Source organism: Euprymna scolopes, chromosome 44 (assembly GCF_053919585.1).
Source record: "Euprymna scolopes isolate OS-2025 chromosome 44, ASM5391958v1, whole genome shotgun sequence".
Lineage (NCBI taxonomy): Eukaryota > Metazoa > Mollusca > Cephalopoda > Sepiida > Sepiolidae > Euprymna > Euprymna scolopes.
Genome location: NC_136525.1, coordinates 19,767,156 through 19,786,805, shown reverse-complemented (window position 1 = coordinate 19,786,805; position 19,650 = coordinate 19,767,156). Strand labels below are relative to the sequence as shown.

The 19,650-nt window shown below is 33.3% G+C and overlaps 1 protein-coding gene across 5 annotated transcripts in view; it reads right to left on the bottom strand.

Annotated features, from left to right (window-relative positions):
• Positions 1-212: 212 nt before the first annotated feature.
• LOC145268721 (band 3 anion transport protein-like) overlaps positions 213-19,650 on the bottom strand; it is a 971,550-nt gene continuing 952,112 nt past the window's right edge. For all 5 annotated transcript variants that reach the window (XM_080124275.1, XM_080124277.1, XM_080124273.1 and 2 more), the window contains 3 exons: positions 14,606-14,775; positions 6,179-6,352; positions 213-900 (listed from right to left, as the gene is read on the bottom strand). In XM_080124275.1, the coding sequence (XP_079980401.1) occupies positions 823-900; positions 6,179-6,352; positions 14,606-14,775 (422 nt within the window). In that variant the 3' untranslated portion in view covers positions 213-822. The remainder of the gene's footprint in view (positions 901-6,178; positions 6,353-14,605; positions 14,776-19,650) is intronic.

Below are 19,650 nucleotides of genomic sequence, written 5' to 3'. Positions count from 1 at the left end.
AATAATAAAAAATTAAAAAAAAAAAAAAATGATAATTATAATTTTTCTAAAATTACTATAATAATGCATATATAGAAAAGGATTTTTTTCTCAAAAAAAATTTTTTTTTTTTTTGTTTTCCAAACTTATTTTTCTTAAAAACATTTTTGTTTTCAATAAAAAAATTCTTTTTTTTGCAACCTGAAAAAAAAAAAAAAAAAAAAAAAAAATTGTTTTTTTTTTTCCAATTTAAAAAATTTCGATTGTCATCAATTTTTTTTTTTTTAATATATTTGCTATTATTTATGCCTTTTTTTTTTCTAAAAAAAAAAAAAAGATTAATTTTGAAAAATTAAATTTTTTTTTCTTTCTTTTCTCATCTCCGAGTAAAAAGAAATTAAAATGTTTTTTTTTTCTTTAAAGGCCAATTTTGAAGTAGCTTTTTTTTTTGTCTTTTTCATTTCCAATAACAACAACAAAAATAATTTTTTCTTCCTTCTTTTTTGTTTCCTCACGTTCGTTCTTTCGTTCATTCTTTCGTCCAATACTGAAGAATCTCTTCCAATGCAATTTTTTAGATGAAAAACAAACAAAAATAAAATAGAGAGACTGGCATATTGAATTTAACAATAACAAGCCCTGCTTCTATATTCCAAAGGAACTGGACCTTGCATGATTCTGCCACGGAATTGGCAAGTGTTTGTGGTTTCCGATTTGGTTCGGCACCAACTCGATGTTATATTTCAGGGTGAAGGGCTGGCCGTACAGTGTGAAGAAGCCCCTCCGATTGCAATATATATACGAAGCAGGAAGGCAAGCGAGTGCGCTGGAGCGTTGGGGTACCTAAATAGGCATGTGGGCCAATTGATAGAAATCAGGTTCGTCTTCTTCTTCTTCGCTATCTTCTTCTTCTTTATCTAGCTGTAAAGGAAAAGAAAAAAGAAACATAAATCTAACATATAAAATTATATTGTCAGATCTTCTAAGTCAGACCTAAATAGCATTTAAGCTAACAAATCAAACTTTGACAACAATAATAGATTTCAGTTCTTCCCCTCCCTCTTTGCTTCTGACCGGCCAATTTTCATTTGTTTTTTTTTTTTTTTTTTTTTTTTTTTTTTACAAAGGCATCACCACATTATCAAGGCCCAGAGGCCACTCAAGGATAAGGGTTAAAGAGTGTACAGTAGAAATTGGTCAATATAGTAATCATTAGTAATGAAAATTTGGTAAATTTAATAACTTATATGGAACGGCTCATCAAGAACTTATTTACTTTAGACTTGGACACAACCATATTGTAGTCAGCAGGAAAGCAGGAAAACGGAAGACAATTCCACAGGCGTGCAGTTCTAAGAAAGAAGCTTTGTTCATGGAATCTACGTTTAGGTTTAGCCACAGATAAAGAGTGGGGAAAATTATTGATAGTGTTTACAGCTAGACGAGTGTTTCTTGTGAAAGTTTGGCGAGGGGGGACCAAAGATTGAAGCTCAGTTGAACACTTTCCATGAAAATAACGATACATCAGAGACAAACTCGCAACATCTCTTCTGTGAGATAGAGGTTGCAAGGAGGAGAAAAGGACATCTCCTACGAGGCTACGAAGTCTATTTTGAACTCTATCAAGGCAGGACAAGTCCTTTCTAGCAGCTCCTGCCCAGATGTGGCAACAGTATTCCATCCTTGGACGTACCTGGCTCTTATATAGGTAGAGAATAGCATCAGCAGTGAGATATCTACTGGATCGATAGAAAGATCCCACCATTTTTCCAGCGGCCTTGGCAACAGATTTGATATACGTGTTCCATTTAAGATCAGGAGTAATGGTCAAGCCCAGAAGCTTGTCAAAACTTGAGGCCTCCTGAAGACGAGAGCCATTCATTTCAATTGATGACAAATGTGGATTAGAATGTTGATGATGTAAAGAGAGAAGCTTGGTTTTAGATGCATTAAAAGTAACCAGCCACTCCTTTCCCCATTGTACTACGTGCTCAAGATCAGAGGAGAGAGAATTGGAGAGAACTTGCTCGTTTACTGTCTTAGATGTGGTACCATAAATGGTAGTGTCGTCAGCATAAATGTCTACAAATGATGTAAGGATATGATTTGGAAGATCATTAATGTAGATCAGGAAAAGAGTTGGGCCCAGGATGGATCCCTGAGGGACACCGGCATTAATACTGTGAGCTTCTGATTTTTGCCCCTCAACTACTACTCTTATGAACCTATCAGAAAGAAATGATTTAATAATTGAGAAGACTTTTCCAGCTATACCATAGCTAGCGATCTTATGAAGTAAACCTTTATGCCATACCCTATCAAAGGCTTTAGATATGTCAAGAGCAATTGCTCTAGAAAGATTGCCACCGTCGAGAGATTTGCTAATCCTATGCGATATAACTGTAATGACATCTGCTGTAGATCTAGCAGAACGGAAACCATATTGAGTGTCACTAAGAAGGTTATTTTTGTTGAGATGTTTGATTACTTCTGTATTTAACACAGATTCTAGCAACTTACTCATGACGCACAGGAGACTTATTGGCCTGTACTGAGAGGGGGATGAGCGATCACCTGAATTCTTAAATACAGGGCATACTGATGAGGTTTTCCAGGGAGATGGGAAACTATTCTCCTTAAGACAACGTTTAAACAGTTTTGTAAGTATGGGCGCTAATTCAGGTTGAAGTTTTTTGAGTACTATAATTGGAATACCATCAGGGCCAGTTGCTTTACTCGAATCAAGGTTTTTGATTAGCTTGGCAACATCACGTACAGATATACGTATATCACATAGCGTGTTTTCTGATACAGGAGGAAATATTGGGGGTTGGCGGTCTTGGTCGCAAAGGGTAGAATTTGCTGCAAAGTTCTTGACAAAGAGTTTGGCTTTGTCTGATGCTGACGAGATTACCTCAGGTCCATTGATAATAGTTGGGATGGAGCACACGCTTCTGTTCAGGATTCTGTTTGCTATTTGCCAAAACTGGTGGGAACCAAGCCGCTGCTCAGCTACTTTGGACTTAACAGATTGAGCATACAACTCTCTTGCGTTCCTTATTACTTTCTTACAATGGTTATTGGCAATCAATGCTGGCTTCAGGTTTCCATTCAGCGAGATTTGCAACTGATGTACCGACTGTAATTTCACATAGGATCAGTGAATCTGTCAACACGGGTTTTCTCTCAAGAACAATAGCTCTTGACATATCAAAGGCATTTGACAGGGTTTGGCATAAAGGTGTACTTCACAAAATTTCCAGCAATGAATCTGGCAATGTTTTCTCAACTATCGAATCTTTTCTCTCCGATAGGTTTATACAAGTAGTTGTCGATGGGCAAAAACCTGAAGCTCAAAGTATCAACGTTGGCATGCCTAAGATATTCATCCTGGGCACGACCCTCTTTCTCATCTTCATCAATGATCTCCCAAATCACATTCTAAGTTCATTCGTCGACATATATGCAGATGACACTATGATCTATGGTAACACTTCAAAGGCTGACAACAGCCAAGATATCTCTGAGCATCTCTATTTCGACATTGAGCAGACGTTCTTGGCCTTCGGGCCAAGAAAAAAAAAAAAAACACTCACACACAATATGATTTGGTAATCTTAGATAGGACGACCCCAATTGTGCTTGAGGTATTATGGTGAATGAGAACTTTAGCTAGAATCAAGCATAGACTAGCAAAGGTACAGGGATGAGGATGACCATAGACCCCAATTTTTGTTGGTCTTGTGCCTAATTTTTTCTTTATTTCTGTTTTGTTGTAAACTTTTCAGAATGAATAAAAATGTATAACTCAAAGTGTAGTATCTGTTCTTCAGATGCTACACTTCAATTTCTTGTTCTCCGTCAATCGAGGAGAAATCCTTCACGACTGAGACAGTGTTTAATTTTTGTTTCTTCTCTCCACATTAAAATACGACCCTCGTGTATAACTCTGTCCCGACGTTGAGCATGTGTTTCAATAGGGTAAAAATTGGCTGGTTAATTTTAACGCATCCAAAACCAAACTCTGATCCCCACTTGGCCTCAGTTGATATGAATGGATCTCTTCTAAAAAAGGCTCCCTGTTTTGATAAACTTCTGGGTCTGACCTGAAATGAAAGACTTACATCCAATCTGTTGCCAATGTTGCTGGAAAAATGGTTGCATCATTCTACCGCTCCAGAAGATATCTAACTCCCAATACAATTCTCTACCAATATAAGAGCCAAATACATCTAAAATGGAGTAATGTTGCCATATGTGGGCAGGAGTTGCTTGCAACACACTATTTTACCTTGACAAAGTTCAAAACGGGCTTCAAAACCTAATAGGTGAGGCTCTTTTTCTTCCCTGCAACCTCTTCCCCACAGCAGAGACGTTGTGAGCTTGTCTCTGCTCTATCGTTATTTTCATCCCGAGTGCTCGTCGGAGCTCCAATTTATGGTTTCCTCTTGCCAACTTTTCACAAAAAGAACTCGACTAGCTACAACCACTATCAAGAATTTCCCCCACTCTCTATCTTTGCCTAAATCTAAACACAAATTCCATGAACAAAGTTTCTTTCCTAGAACTGCCCGCCTGTGGAATTCTGTTCCACTGGTCTGCTTTCCAGCTAATTACAATATGGTTATCTTCAAGTCCAATGTAAACAAGTTCTTGTTGAGCCCCTCCCCCCACTGCCCCTCTAAATAATACATTTATACCACATTTCCACCACTAATTATCAATATTCTGTTGTCTCAGCGACTATGGTACACTCATTAACCGTTATCCTTGAGTGGCTTTTAGGCCTTGATAAGTGGTGACCCCCATGTAAAAAAACAAATACTTAGTTACAATTTTATTTAAAAAATTAATTTGTCGGACAACTGCTAACATGAAACATTTTTAAACAATCACCTAAAAATAAAAATGTATAAGAGGGATAGCTTTAAATTGAGGAATATAACAGCAGTTGTCTACTTTGACATATGGCATGATCATGTCGACACATCGGTTCCTGTTTGATCTAAAAAGTTAAGTGAGATTGAGTCTGGTAAATGGGTTACCATTTGGGCAGTGATGTGCAGAGAACAGGGCAGGTGCTCAAGTGAAAAAAAAAAAAAAAAAAAACGGTTTACCCCCTCTCCCCCTCCATCCTCTGCTGTCATTATTTATTTTGACCAGGCAACGACCCCCCCTCCCCTCTATCCCCGTTGTCAGAAATTTTTCTTACAACCGGGCAACGTCAAGCGCCCCTTCCCCCGTTAGTCACAAATAAAACACAAGGAAAGATGTTTCAGTGTTCCGCTAGAATCTCAGTAGTAAAGCCTTTATATCCGGTATTTCCAACAACAAATTTTTTTCTAAATTTTTAAGCAGTTAATTTCTTCTTCTCCGGCCACATGTGACTTTTTATTTCTGTTTTGACATCACCTATGTCTCTCGAACATATGCTTTTCCAAACACAGGCCATGTCTCAAATGCTGTGTGGTGGGTGCTGTCATCAGAAATAGAACACAATATAAGATACTTCAGTGTTCCGTCTGAATCTCGGTGTAACAAAATCGTTAAATCAAAGACAGGAAAAAACTTGACAAGTTATAAATATATATTTTTTACTAGAATATGCTCACACAAGACGACTTCCATGGAGCCTTTCAAAAGTTGTTGGAACGGTACAACAAGTACATTGCAGCCGGAGGAGATTACTTCAAAGGGGACTAGAGTTTCATATGTGTACTATCAATAAAAGTGCCCATATGAAAAAAGTCTGGAAACTTATTGAAGACACCTCGTAACTCTAGATGGTAGCTGATTTAGAGCGTTTTCCGTTTTCTGTAAATTGTTAAAGATGTCGTCCAGGCAACATTTTAATAATTACATTTTCTTAACTTTTTTTTTAGTTTGTAGCCTTGAAAATTCACTCGGGTAAGTTTTTTTTGGATCCAAGGAATCCAAAAATGGCATCGGATTTGCTCAGAAATGAAACTTTCCATGTGATTTTATCAGATTTTGGAATTTTTGCACGTGTGCACCAAAATGGCCATAAAAGGTATATCATAAAAACTTTTCTTTCTTTTTTTTTTTTTTTTTTTTATTAGGTTGAACTCTGGACTTGCACTCTATCTGTGGGTTTCTGTGATTTCTTTGGAGATGGAAGGCTGGGAGAGAGATGGGGGTCTGAGAGTAGGAAGGCAGAATGTGATGGCGTCATACTTACTTCATGGAGTTCTTTGTCCGTAAAAATATAAGTGAGAAGTTTCAATCGAACCGGCACAAGAAGAATTAGCAGGAAAGGAAAGGCAAGCGCGGCCTCCGTGGATTTGACGATCCACAGGACAATCAATAAGGACAGTTGCGTGAAGGTATAGAGATGCATACGTAACGTCCGCACCTGGGGGAAAAAAAAAATGCCAAAGAATTAATTTACAAAAAAAAAACAAAAAAAAAACGCAAAAGAATTAATTTACAAACAAAAACTGCCAAAGAATTAATTTACAAAAACAAAAATAAAAAACGTCAAAGAAGTAATTTACAAAATTTTTTTAAATATGCCAAAGAATTAATTTACAAAAAAAAAAACGCCAAAGAATTAATTTACAAAAACAAAAAACTGACAAAGAATTAATTTACAAGAAAAAAAAGCAAAAAAAAAAACGCCAAAGAATTAATTTACAAGAAAAAAAAGCAAAAAAAACGCCAAAGAATTAATTTACAAGAAAAAAAAAGCAAAAAAAAAAAAAAAAAAACGCCAAAGAATTAATTCACAAAAAACTAAAAACAAAAAAACAAAAAAATCACCAAAGAAATAATTTATAAAAAAACAAAAAAACAAAAAAACGCCAAAGAATTAATCTACAAAAAAAAAAGTTTGGAAAATATCAGAAAAACAATTGGTGATGACGCATAATTATCCAAAACTTTCACTTCCTTACTTGCTCTTTCTTGCAGACGAGATGCTGTGAGTCTATCTCTATTCTATTGTTATTTTCATGGCAGGTGCTTGACTGAGCTTCAATCTATGATCTCTCTGCCCGGCATAACATTTACAACAAATACCCCCTGCATAACATTCACAACAAATACCCCTGCATAACATTTACAACAAATACCTCTACATAACATTCACAACAAATACCCCTACATAACACTCCCAAAATATACCCCTCCATAAAATTTACAAAAAATACCCCCACATAACATTCACAACAAATACTCTGCATAACATTCACAACAAATACTCCTGCATAACATTCACAACAAATACTCTGCATAACATTCACAACAAATACTCCTGCATAACATTCACAACAAATACTCTGCATAACATTCACAACAAATACTCCTGCATAACATTCACAAAAATACCCCTGCATAACATTTATAACAAATACCCCTACATAAAATCCACAACAAATACTCCGGCATAACATTCACAACAAATACCCCCACATAACACTCACAAAATATATCCCTCTATAACATTTACAAAAAATACCCCTACATAACATTCACAACAAATACCCCTGTAGAACATTTACAAATACTCGTCTAGCTACAACAACCACCAATGATTTCCTTTACTCTCTATCAATGCCTAAAACTAAACAAAAATTCCATTACCACAGTTTATTTTCCTAGAACTGTCCTTCTGTTGAACACAATACCAAGGAGCTGCTTCTTAGTTGACTATAACATGGTCATTTTCAAATCTAATGTGAATAAGTTAATGTTAAACCATCTTCTTAAATTTCTTTATATAGGGAAGACTCGACAACAACGACCAAACCTGTCAGCCAATTTTAATCGACACCATATGGACCTCTTAATGTAAGGGATGTGCCTATCGTTTGATTACGTTTAACACCCGGGAAGCTGGTTGCCGTTTTCAGGACGTAACAACAGTTTCAAGAAATGTCCACACGACAAACCAAGTAACTCTTCCCGGCAAATGATTGTGTCACAGAATTTATTTACATTAGACTTGAAGGCTACTACAACCAGGAAGCATGCCATCCAAAAAAGCATTCCACAGATGGACAGTTCTATAAACATTAAGCGCAGCATATGTACAAATACGCTAGAAAAAAATAAGAACAAGTGAAGCATGCATGGTCCCCCGTGCACAGTGAACGAGACATAAAACAAATGACTAAGTTCAGCATTTGTACCCCCCCCTCCATTTAGCCCCACCTGTCCCCAGGGACGTCAAATTCTGGTGAAAATGAACAAACGTTGCAGTTTTAGGCCTTAACATATGTAAATTTTGAGTTCTGCGCTATGCAAAAAAAAAAAAGAAACAACTAAGTCCATCATTTGCCCCCCCCCACCATTAAGCCCCAAAAGTCCCCAAGGCCTTAACATATTTAAATTTGAGTTCAACACCATGAAAAACTGCTAAATACACAGAAAATTTTGGACAAATATGGTAAAATAGTCCTAAAAATGGAGTGTTTTTATTAGCCCTAAAAGAGTTCTTGGGGCACAATCCAAGAGTTATTGCAAAGTATAGACAAACAAAATTATATAGAAATCAGTTACAACTTTTCAGAAAGTTTCATAAAAATCCAAGGCATCGATTTTTTTTTTAATAAGCACAAAAGTATTAATTTTAGCAAATTTAACATGAAAGGCACCCCTAGGGGGGCAACCGAAGTTTTCCCGGAAAATCCGTTCTGTTACTTTTTTACTCATATCATGTTTAATGTTTGTGAAAAATTTCAAGGCGTAGTTATTGAGAAAAGTGTGAACAGATTAACGGATGAAGGGACAAACAGACGAACGTACGAACGTACAAGGGTGAATTTACAGGTCCAACCCCCTTTTTTCGGTAGACCAAAAACAATTGCCAATGACACATATTTACTCATCTGAATCACTTCCTGTTTTGAAAATCACAGGAAGTAAACAGTGTTAGTTAATTTGAGGACCTCTCCCGTCGCTAGATTACATTCCTCAATCTGATTGCCTTCAAGTCCAATGTAAACAAGTTCTTGATGAGCCGTTTCACTTAAGTTAACAAATTTACTGAATTTCCATTACTAATGATTACTATATTGTCCAATTGACTACTGCACACTCTTAACCCTTATCCTCGAGTGGTCTCTGGGCCTTGATAAGTGGTGATTCCTATGTAAAAAAAAATAAATCTCAAGCAAAATGATTTTCTACTGGTAAAGGGATTTTTTCGACAAATAATATTGTTTTTGTTCAACAGTAGTACTGTTGCCACATCTGGGCAGGAGCTGCTTGGCACGCCCTATCCTGCCTTGATAGAGTTTAAAACTGGCTTTGAAATCTAGTAAGTGATGCCATTTTCTCTTCCCTGCAACCTTTTTACCACAGAAGAGACGTTGCGAGCCTATCTCTGCTCTATCGTCATTTTTCATTAAAAGTGCTGGACTGAACTCCAATCTAGTGTCCCCTCTTTCCAAACTTCCACAAAAACACTCGACTAGCTACATCCGCTATATACAATTTCCCCCGCTCTCTATCTGTGCCTAAATCTAAACGCAGATTCCATGAACAAAGCTTCTGCCCGTGTGTGGAACACTGTTCTACTGGCCTGCTTCCCGGTTGAATACGACATGGTAGCCTTCAAATAAATTCTTGTTGATCCGTCCTCTTAAATATAAATAATCAAATTCTACTCAATTTACACCATTAATAATTACTAAACTACCACCTTACATACATTAATTCTTATCCTCGAGTGGCCTTTGGGTCTTGATAAATGGTGACTCCAAAGTTAAAAAGAAAAAAAAAAGAAAAAAAAAAAGAGAAATTTTCTTGGAGTTCATATATTAGATAAGAGGTCTCCAAAGTTTTCAAACAGGAGGTGGGTATATTGAGCTGCGTGGCCCCAAATAAAAAAAAAATGACCTGGTCGTGTTTTATACCTTTTCGCTTATTAGGGTTGGCAGCGGAGAGTTAAGATGTAGAAGAAGGCGTGGCATGCCCATACAAGAGGACACGTTAAATGCTCGTCTGCTTTTTTGTGAAATCGGTGCTTCAAAACGTTGCACTATTTTCGCACATTTCCATTTTCAAAAATTTTTTCTTGAATATTTTTTGTGTTTTCCATAAGAGCTCCACAGATTAAAGACTTTGGCGTTGAGCCGGATTTGGCCCACGGGCCATATTTTGGAGACCCCTGTATTAGATCCATTGCCTTTTCTGATTTTCATAACTTGTTTCTTTCTATCGCCCCAAACACTTTCTCAAATCTAAAACTATTTTCTATCTCTGCAAATCTACTGCCAGACCATATATGGAATACTATTGTCATATTAGAGTGGATAAAAAACAAAAAAGAAAAGCCAGGTTACGTCCAAGTACTGTTGCCACATCTGGGCAGGAGCTGCTAGAAGCACTTTATCCTGCCTTGACAGAGTTCAAAATAGACTTTGTAGCCTAGTTGGAGATGCCCTTTTTCTCTTCCCTGCAACCTCTTTCTCACAGAAGAGTCGTTGCGAGCCTGTCTCTGCTTTATTATTATTTTCATGGCAAGTGCTCATCTGAGCTCCAATCTATGGTCCCCCCTCATCAAACTTTCACGGAAAACACTCGTCTAGCCAAAATTTCACTATCAATAATTTCCCTCACTCTTAAGTAATCATTAGTGTTTTTTAATAAAGTCGGCTCTCTCTATCGGCAATGAAGTAGTTTCGTTTTTGGTCATCGAGCAATTTTCTGAAGTAATCAAAAATTGGTTCACTCCATTCATTGTGTTACATCCTCTGCAATAGTATTCATCAACGAGCTGACAATCTAATTAACTCTTGTCTTCAAGTGGCTTTTGGCCTTAGTAAGTGGTTAGGGTTAGTATATGAAGAAAATCACAAAATACCGTTTTTAACATTATTATGCATCAAACTTTCGAAACCAAGAAAGAATGTGATGTGATCTGCAGGGACATCCTCAAAGAACTTCTCCTCTTTGGAACACATTGCTATGGGACTGCTTCCAAGTTTACTACAACATGATTATCTTCAAGTCCTATGTCAACAAGTCATCCTTTTAAATAATTATTGCTTTTTCTGCTTCTCGTAAAGTCGGTTCTCTCTATCACTTCAAACACTTTCTTAACGCCTAAGACTCATCTCTATCTCTACAAATTTACTATCAGACCATGCACGCTGTTACTTGTTCTTCAGAATTGTCTGGTATATTCCCTGCTTCCTTTGTTCCAGCTTGTTTCACTCGTTGGTCTAGTGGTCTTCATCAATTCATTGTTTTGATACCTTTTTAAAAAAATTTTTTATTCCATTTTTACCCCAAACAAGGCACAATGCCATTTTGATGTAGGGGCTACTATTGGGGACATAAGTTGCAGGGATACTTTGTAGGGAGTTGAGCAGCGAGATGTCCGTTAACATTACACTTGAACTTCTGCATGTCAGTACAGATGGGAAAGCATGAACTCGGAAGGGAGTTCCAAAGTCTAGCAGTTCTGGGGAAGAAACTACTGGAGTAGAAGGCTTTCTTACATCTAGGGATCTCAACTGTGAAGGGGTGGGATTTTGCTGCTTGTCGGGTTTATCTACGTTGAGGAGGTACAAGGGCTTGTAGATCATCGGAGCATTCACCATTAAAATACTTGTAAAACAGGCAGAGGGATGAAACATTTCGTCAATGGGGCAGATGATAGATAACAGTTCAGGACCTATCAGGTTGGCGACTCTCTTTTGAACCTTGTCCACAAGCGAGAGACTAGTAGCAGATGCACCAACCCAAACGTGACAACAGTACTCCATACGTGGGCGAATAGTGGCCTTGTAGAGATACAGGATACTTTCAGGCGTAAGTAGCTTTCTAGCATGGTAGAGAGAGCCCACCTTTTTTCACAGCAGTCCTGGCAATGCTCTCAATATATCAGTCAATGTACCTCATTGTAATACAGCTTCCTATTCCAGCGGTTTCTTTCCAAAATCTGAAGCTTATGTAACTCTCTTCCTGCTGACTGTTTTCCTCCTACATATAGCCTTGGTCTTTTCAAGACTAAGTCCAATAGGCCTATCCTGTCTTTGCGAGAATCATCTTTCATTCTTGTTAGCTCTTTACATCAAATGGCTTCATGCCTTGTCTGAAGCGATTTCCATAATAATAATAATAATAATAATAATGATAATAAAAAATTTAATTGTATGGCTTTCCTAACGGTTTATTATTTTAAATAATTCTATCTATTGCTCGAAACATTTTCTCACTATCCTCTATCCGATAAAAAATTGGTTCACTCCATTTATTGTGTTAAATCCTCTTGCAATAGTATTCATCATCGAGCTGACAATCTAATTGACTCTTGTCCTCATGTATGAAGAACTGTTTTCATATTTGAACCGATGAATATCCTTTCCATTTTTTTTTTTTCAAGGTTCTTGATCAGTTAAAAAAAAATGTATCTGTAATTTGATTAGCCTCATCCTTTTTCTCTGCAACCTTTTTCTATCACAGACGTGATGTTGCTGATCTCAATCTTTTCTATAAATATTATGGCATGTGTGTTCTTCAGAATTGTCTGATCTATACCCTGCTTCTTTTGCTCCAGCTTGTTTGACTTGTTGGTCTAGTGGTCTCCATTAATAGGCATCTCCTGTCTTTGTGATAATTGTATTTCGTTCTTGTTAGGGCCTTGCATCAAGTGGCTTCATGCCTTGTCTGAAACGATTTCCATAATAATAATAAAAAATTTAATTGTATGGCTTTCCTAACTGTTTATTATTTTTAATAATTCTATCTTTATTATTTTTTTAATTATTTTTCTATTTTTTTTATTATTTTCTATCTTTATTATTTTTTTATTATTTTTTTAATTTTTTTATTATTTTTATTATTTTTATTATATTTATTTATTTTTCTATTTTTTTTAATTATTTTCTATCTTTATTATTTTTTTTATTATTTTTTATTTTTTTAATTATTTTCTATCTTTATTATTTTTTTTTATTATTTTTATTATTTTTTTATTATTTTCTATCTTTATTATATTTATTATATTTATTTATTTTTCTATTTATTTTATTATTTTCTATCTTTATTATTTTTTTTTATTTTTTTTATTTTTTTTATTATTTTCTATTTTTATTATTTTTTTAAATTATTTTTATTATTTTTTATTATTTTCTATCTTTATTATATTTATTTATTTTTCTATTTTTTTAATTATTTTCTATCTTTATTATATTTATTATATTTATTTATTTTTCTATTTTTTTAATTATTTTCTATCTTTATATCTTTATTATTATTTTTTATTATTTTTTTTAATTTTTTTTATTATTTTCTATCTTTATTATTTTTTTAAATTATTTTTATTATTTTTTTATTATTTTCTATCTTTATTATATTTATTTATTTTTCTATTTTTTTAATTATTTTCTATCTTTATTATATTTATTATATTTATTTATTTTTCTATTTTTTTAATTATTTTCTATCTTTATTATTTTTTTATTATTTATTTATTTTTTTATTATTTTTTATTTATTTTTTTAAATTATTTTTCTATTTTTTAATTATTTTCTATCTTTATTATATTTATTTATTTATTTATTTTTTTAATTATTTTATTATTTTCTATCTCTATTATTTTTTTTATTATTTATTTATTTTTTTATTATTTTTTTATTATTTTTTTATTATTTTTCTATTTTTTAATTATTTTCTATCTTTATTATATTTATTATATTCATTTATTTTCTATTTTTTTTATTATTTTCTATCTTTATTATTTTTTTATTATTTTTTATTTATTTTTTTTATTATTTTTCTATTTTTTAATTATTTTCTATCTTTATTATATTTATTTATTTATTTATTTTTCTACATTTTTTTATTATTTTCTATCTCTATTATTTTTTTTATTATTTATTTATTTTTTTATTATTTTTTTATTATTTTTTTTATTATTTTTCTATTTTTTAATTATTTTCTATCTTTATTATATTTATTATATTTATTTATTTTTCTATTTTTTTAATTATTTTCTATCTTTATTATTTTTTTATTATTTATTTATTTTTTTATTATTTTTTATTTATTTTTTTTAATTATTTTTTATTTATTTTTTTTATTATTTTTCTATTTTTTAATTATTTTCTATCTTTATTATATTTATTTATTTATTTATTTTTCTACATTTTTTATTATTTTCTATCTCTATTATTTTTTTATTATTTATTTATTTTTTTATTATTTTTTTATTATTTTTTTATTATTTTTCTATTTTTTAATTATTTTCTATCTTTATTATATTTATTATATTTATTTATTTTTCTATTTTTTTTTAAATTATTTTCTATCGTTATTATTTTTTTTTATTATTTATTTATTTATTTATTTTTTTGCGGGCCAAGATCAAAGTCTAGTATCTGTTCTGATGCTACACTTCAGTTTTTTTGTTCTCTGTCTATGGAGGAGAAATCCTTGACGACTGAGACAATTTTTAATTTTTGTTCCTTTCTCCACATTAAAAAATGACCTGGGTGTCTAACTCTGCCCTCGCGGGGAGGCATTGTAAATAGGAAATCATTTTCTTATATCCTCTATCACTACAAATCTATCATACCAGAATAGATAAAACAAAAAAGATAAAAAGAAAATAGATGTTCTAGAGTATCAGCACAGCCGCATCTGCATCACTTACCCGACGGACGTAACCGACTGATGGATGATGTTTGACGGGCATTAACAGTAATTTTGTCCGTTCATACATTTGTACGCCACTCATTGATGACACCCCGAGGTAAAGGAAGACGCCAAATAAGACTGTGAGGGGAATCTCTCGGAAGAGGGGACCCCATGATAAAGAAGCACCTGAAAAACAGTAAGAAGAATTTTAGCTTATGTGGCAGATATTTAATACCATAAAAAAGTTTATTTTCTCCTACTATCCCGAGAATACGAATGGTGTATTTTTAAATAAAAAGAAATCACAGAAAAATATTTTTATCAAACAAAAATATGATTTTTTTTTGCAAAGATTAAATTTTGGCATTTATAATAAAATACAATTTTGGGCATATGGCTCCACACATATATGGCAAGCCTGATTTTCAAATAACATTTTCGATGTGCAGTGGTTCTTCTTCACCGAAGAAAAAGGGAACATCCGAAACAAACAAGAATATTTGCCAAAGAGCTACCTTTTATAAAATATTTTTGAAAATTTTTTATTTTAAGTATACTCGAGTAATATTTGTGAATTTGTGTAATCATATACACACACACACACACACACACATATATATATATATATATATATATATAAATATATATATATATACATATATATATATATATTTAAAGGAGATTAGAACAATAGTCTAAAGAGCTGAGTGTATTTTAATGTAACAGTGAAATTACTAGTTTTATTAAAATACAGGAAAGAAAAAGTGCTCGTTGTAATTTAGATATATAATAAGCTCGATAGCTAAATATCCTAGAGCTAATTCAATATTAAGTAATGTGATTGATAATTTAAAATTTAAAAATCAAATTATAATTAAATTAAAAATCCGTTTCATAAGAAGGAACAACAACAAAATCAATTATCTGTACGATCGTTTCGGAAAACCGTGTTTTTATTGTGGTAGACATCAAGTTACGGACAATAATTATTACATATAGTTTTTTTAATAAACAAGGTCTCCTCGTCAGCAAATTTTAAAGGGTTTTTATTAAATCTAAAAGACACCATAAATAAACCTAGCATTAAAAGTAAGGCAGATGTATCTTTTAGTTTTTCGCCTTTTGAAATCAGGAACTATGGTTAAAATACTCATATGTGATGTTTGCTATAGCTTTTCACCTTATCTATCTATCTATCTATCTATCTATCTATCTATCTATCTCTCTCTCTCTCTCTCTCTCTCTCTCTCTCTCTCTCTCTCTATATATATATATATATATATATATATATATATATATATATATATATATGATTACACAAATTCACAAATCACTCTGATGAGTCGTAGACAACGAAACACGTGTCAGTAGATAATTATATTTTAAAAATAATATATATATATGCCACTCCCCATTTAGGGGGTACCAAATTGGTCAAAGGGAAAATTATTCCCAACTCGCATTTAGTTAAAAATGCACTTTCGTATAAATAATTGAATTCGTTCAAAGAGTATTGCTAACAAAAAACAAATAAAAACATCTCTCTCTCTCTCTCTCTCTCTCTCTCTCTCTCTCTCTCTCTATATATATATATATATATATATATATATATATATATATATATATATATATATATATATATATAAACTCATTTTTCTTAAACCAGCCCTGACAGCCATGTTTTAAAATCTCTCCATTTTTTCTTTCTACGAACAATTTATATTTCTTTTAATAATATTATTTGAACTCATTCCCTTTTTTACTTGTACCCATTTGTGAATTATTCCACGAAATTCTGCCTTTTGAATTACTTTGAACCATCTTCCATTAACGCGATTCCTTTAGATTTTACTTGTGGAAATGGAAATATTTTTGGATTGTACCGTTATTGGATATTTTCCCCTTCACCGGACCATCCATTCATCACCTTTTTCTTCCCCCTATTCCCTCTACTTAACTATTTGTTACCAAGTAAGATCTATGACTTACTTGAAGTTTCATTAAATACTTTTGCAAGAAAAATCCGATCCTGCATTTTGCTAATCCCTACCCTCTGACGAGAAAGAAAGTATTTGTTCGAAACTCTGTGGATTAAGGACTATCCACTTGTTTTATGCTTTCTTTTTAAAATTAAATATGTTTTTAACTACTTGTTCTTATATATATATATATATATATATTTATATATATATTTATATATATATATATATATATATATATATATATATATATATATATATAATGTATATATATATTATATATATGTATATATATATAAACTACTTGTTCTTATATATATATATATATATATATATATATATATACTTAGTAGGATGATTGATAATTTATAAGTAAAATTATAATTAAAAATCTATTTCATAAGAAGGAAGATAACAAAGCCAATAAATTGTACGATCGTTTCAGAAACGATGTTTTTGTTGAGATGAAACAGATTTTTAATTTTAATTATAAATTATCAATCATACTACTAAATATTAAAATAGCTCTAGGATATATGCCTATTGAGCTTATTATATATCTGCATTACAACGAGCAGTGTTTTTCTTGTATTTTAATTACGTTAGTGATTTTACTATAACATTAAAATACACTCTGCTTTTAGACTGCTGTTCTAATCTCCTTTATATATATATATATATATATATATATATATATATATATATATATATATATATATATATATATATATATATAGCTTCGAGCGTTAGAGGAAAAGAGCGAGCTCAATTCTATGAGAGGAAACTTATCTGGACATCATAAAGCTCAACAAGTATCATTGGAGCTTATATATGAAAACAATAGGTGTGGGAAATGAAGTCACAGAACTATATATTGGTGGATATAGATTAGTTCATTTATTCAATAAGGGAATACAATCGATTAGTTGATGGATAGAAGGGACTCTTTATGCCAAGGCATTTCGAAGCCTAATGCTTCTCATCAGAAGAGTAGAGAAGATGCTAGGTAACATAATCGCGATGCGGCGTCTAGCGTGGGATTCATTAGGAATGAAATAGATCAAAACAAATTAAAATTATAGATGATGTTGGGGGGGGAGCGTCGAATTCTAAATAAAGGAGGAGCGTATTATATATATATATATATATATATATATATATATATATATATATATTTTTTTTTTTTTTTTTTACACAGTGATCACCACTTATCAAGGCCCGGAAGCCACTCAGGGATAAGGGTTATATATATATTTATATAGTAGGCAATCTTCTATCTCAGGAGATAATGACATGCACCTTCGTGTTTCAACAGATTGTCTTTGGATATCTTCGAGCATGGGTACAGAAAAGAGGATGATGTACTGGGGTTTGTGGCCTTTTGATGCTGCTTTCTGCAGCACTTCCTGTCTTCCAGCATCAGGTTTCTGTTGTCTTCTCCTCTCCCCACTCCCTACCATACAGCAGCTTGCCAGGCACTAACGGTTGTCTGCCAGCTGCTCCAAGCTGCCCAGGTTAATGCGAGTCAGTTTCAGGTCCCGTTTGCATTCATCCTTCTAGGAGAGAGCTGGGCGACCTCTAGAGCGCTGTCCTGCAGCTCACCATACAAGACACCTTTGAGGATATGGCCGTCATCCATCCAGTGGACATGACCCAGCTAGCAGAGTCTGCGCTGAAAAAGAAGGAGGTGCATGATGAGGCACCATGCATGCCCCAGCACGTTGGTGACTCTGTTCCGCCATGTAATGACCAGGATATAACACAGGCAGTGGAGATGAATGCTCTCCAAACAGCTTTCCTGGCATACATAGATGGCTCAAGACTCACTGCCGTAGAGGAGCATGTTGAGTACACAAGCCTGATACATCCTGATTTTGGCGTTGAGAATCAGCCGGCTGTTACTCCAAACACTCTTGCTCAGAGTGGCCATCATATGTGCAATTTTGGCAGCGCATTTGTCAATATCTTTTTCAGCTTTGACAATGCGTTTTTAGTTTAATAATAAAGACAACGAAAAGGAAGTCTCATTTTAACATTTCAAAGGCAACTTTATTTGTTATCTTTGTTAGTAGCGTGTACAATAGAGAAACGGGTTAGTTCTGTTCCGTTTACACGTGTTTATGGCTAGTAGCAGTTGGTACGAAGGAAGCCGGTTAAAGGAGAAAGAAAGGGCAAAGTCTTTAGTGCATTAATGTGTTGGCGTGAGTGTGTGTCGATGTATGTTTTCTAGCAGGATAAAGAATGTTCGTTTGGGTACCGCACATGGAAATAAATGGTAGTTAGAAGGGAGCCATTGTTAACTTGTAGTACTTACGTTCGTCCGGGGGTCAAAGCCACCTGGCGATGTGTGCTACTGGCAGAGCAGCAAGAAAAAGAGGGTTGAGAGTTTCAGATTTCGCCTTTTATATACTCTATCATGTGATAGAGAGCTGACTTGTGATTCGACAAGCCAGGAGAAAATGGATTTCAAATCTTGAGTCGTGGGAAGTAGCTTCTGCCCATAATGTAGCGAGTATCAGCTGCTACACGTTTATCAATCTCTTCAGCTTTGAAAATTTCTTCTGCAGCTTTGATGATACGTTTGTCAATCTGACAGAGAGACAGGTTGCTTGTGATAGTGGAGCTGAAATAGGTGAATTCATCAGTGGTCTCGAGGACCTGGCCATTGATGTTGATGGAGAGTGGAAAGACGACATCCTGGCCTATCACATTTGTCTTTTTGATGATGATGGTCAGGCCAAACTCCTCACAGGTGTGGGAGAATTGGCTGATAAGCTGTTGGAGCTCCCTGATAAAGTTAGTGTCAATGTTGGTCTTGGCCCTCACTTATGGTGTGTAGATGAATACCTTCCGTGGAGTATTTAAAGGCAAACCTCAGAAGGTGTGAGAAAAAAATGCTGAACAAGTTCAGAGCAAGTACCTTGATTAACTCTGCTCTGAATTGAGAAGGGTTTGAAGGTTTCCCTATCAAACCTCACAACACCCTACATGTCCTCATGGAATGAATATATATATATATATATATATATATATATATATATATATATATATATATATATATAAGTCAATGCTCACTCTGTAA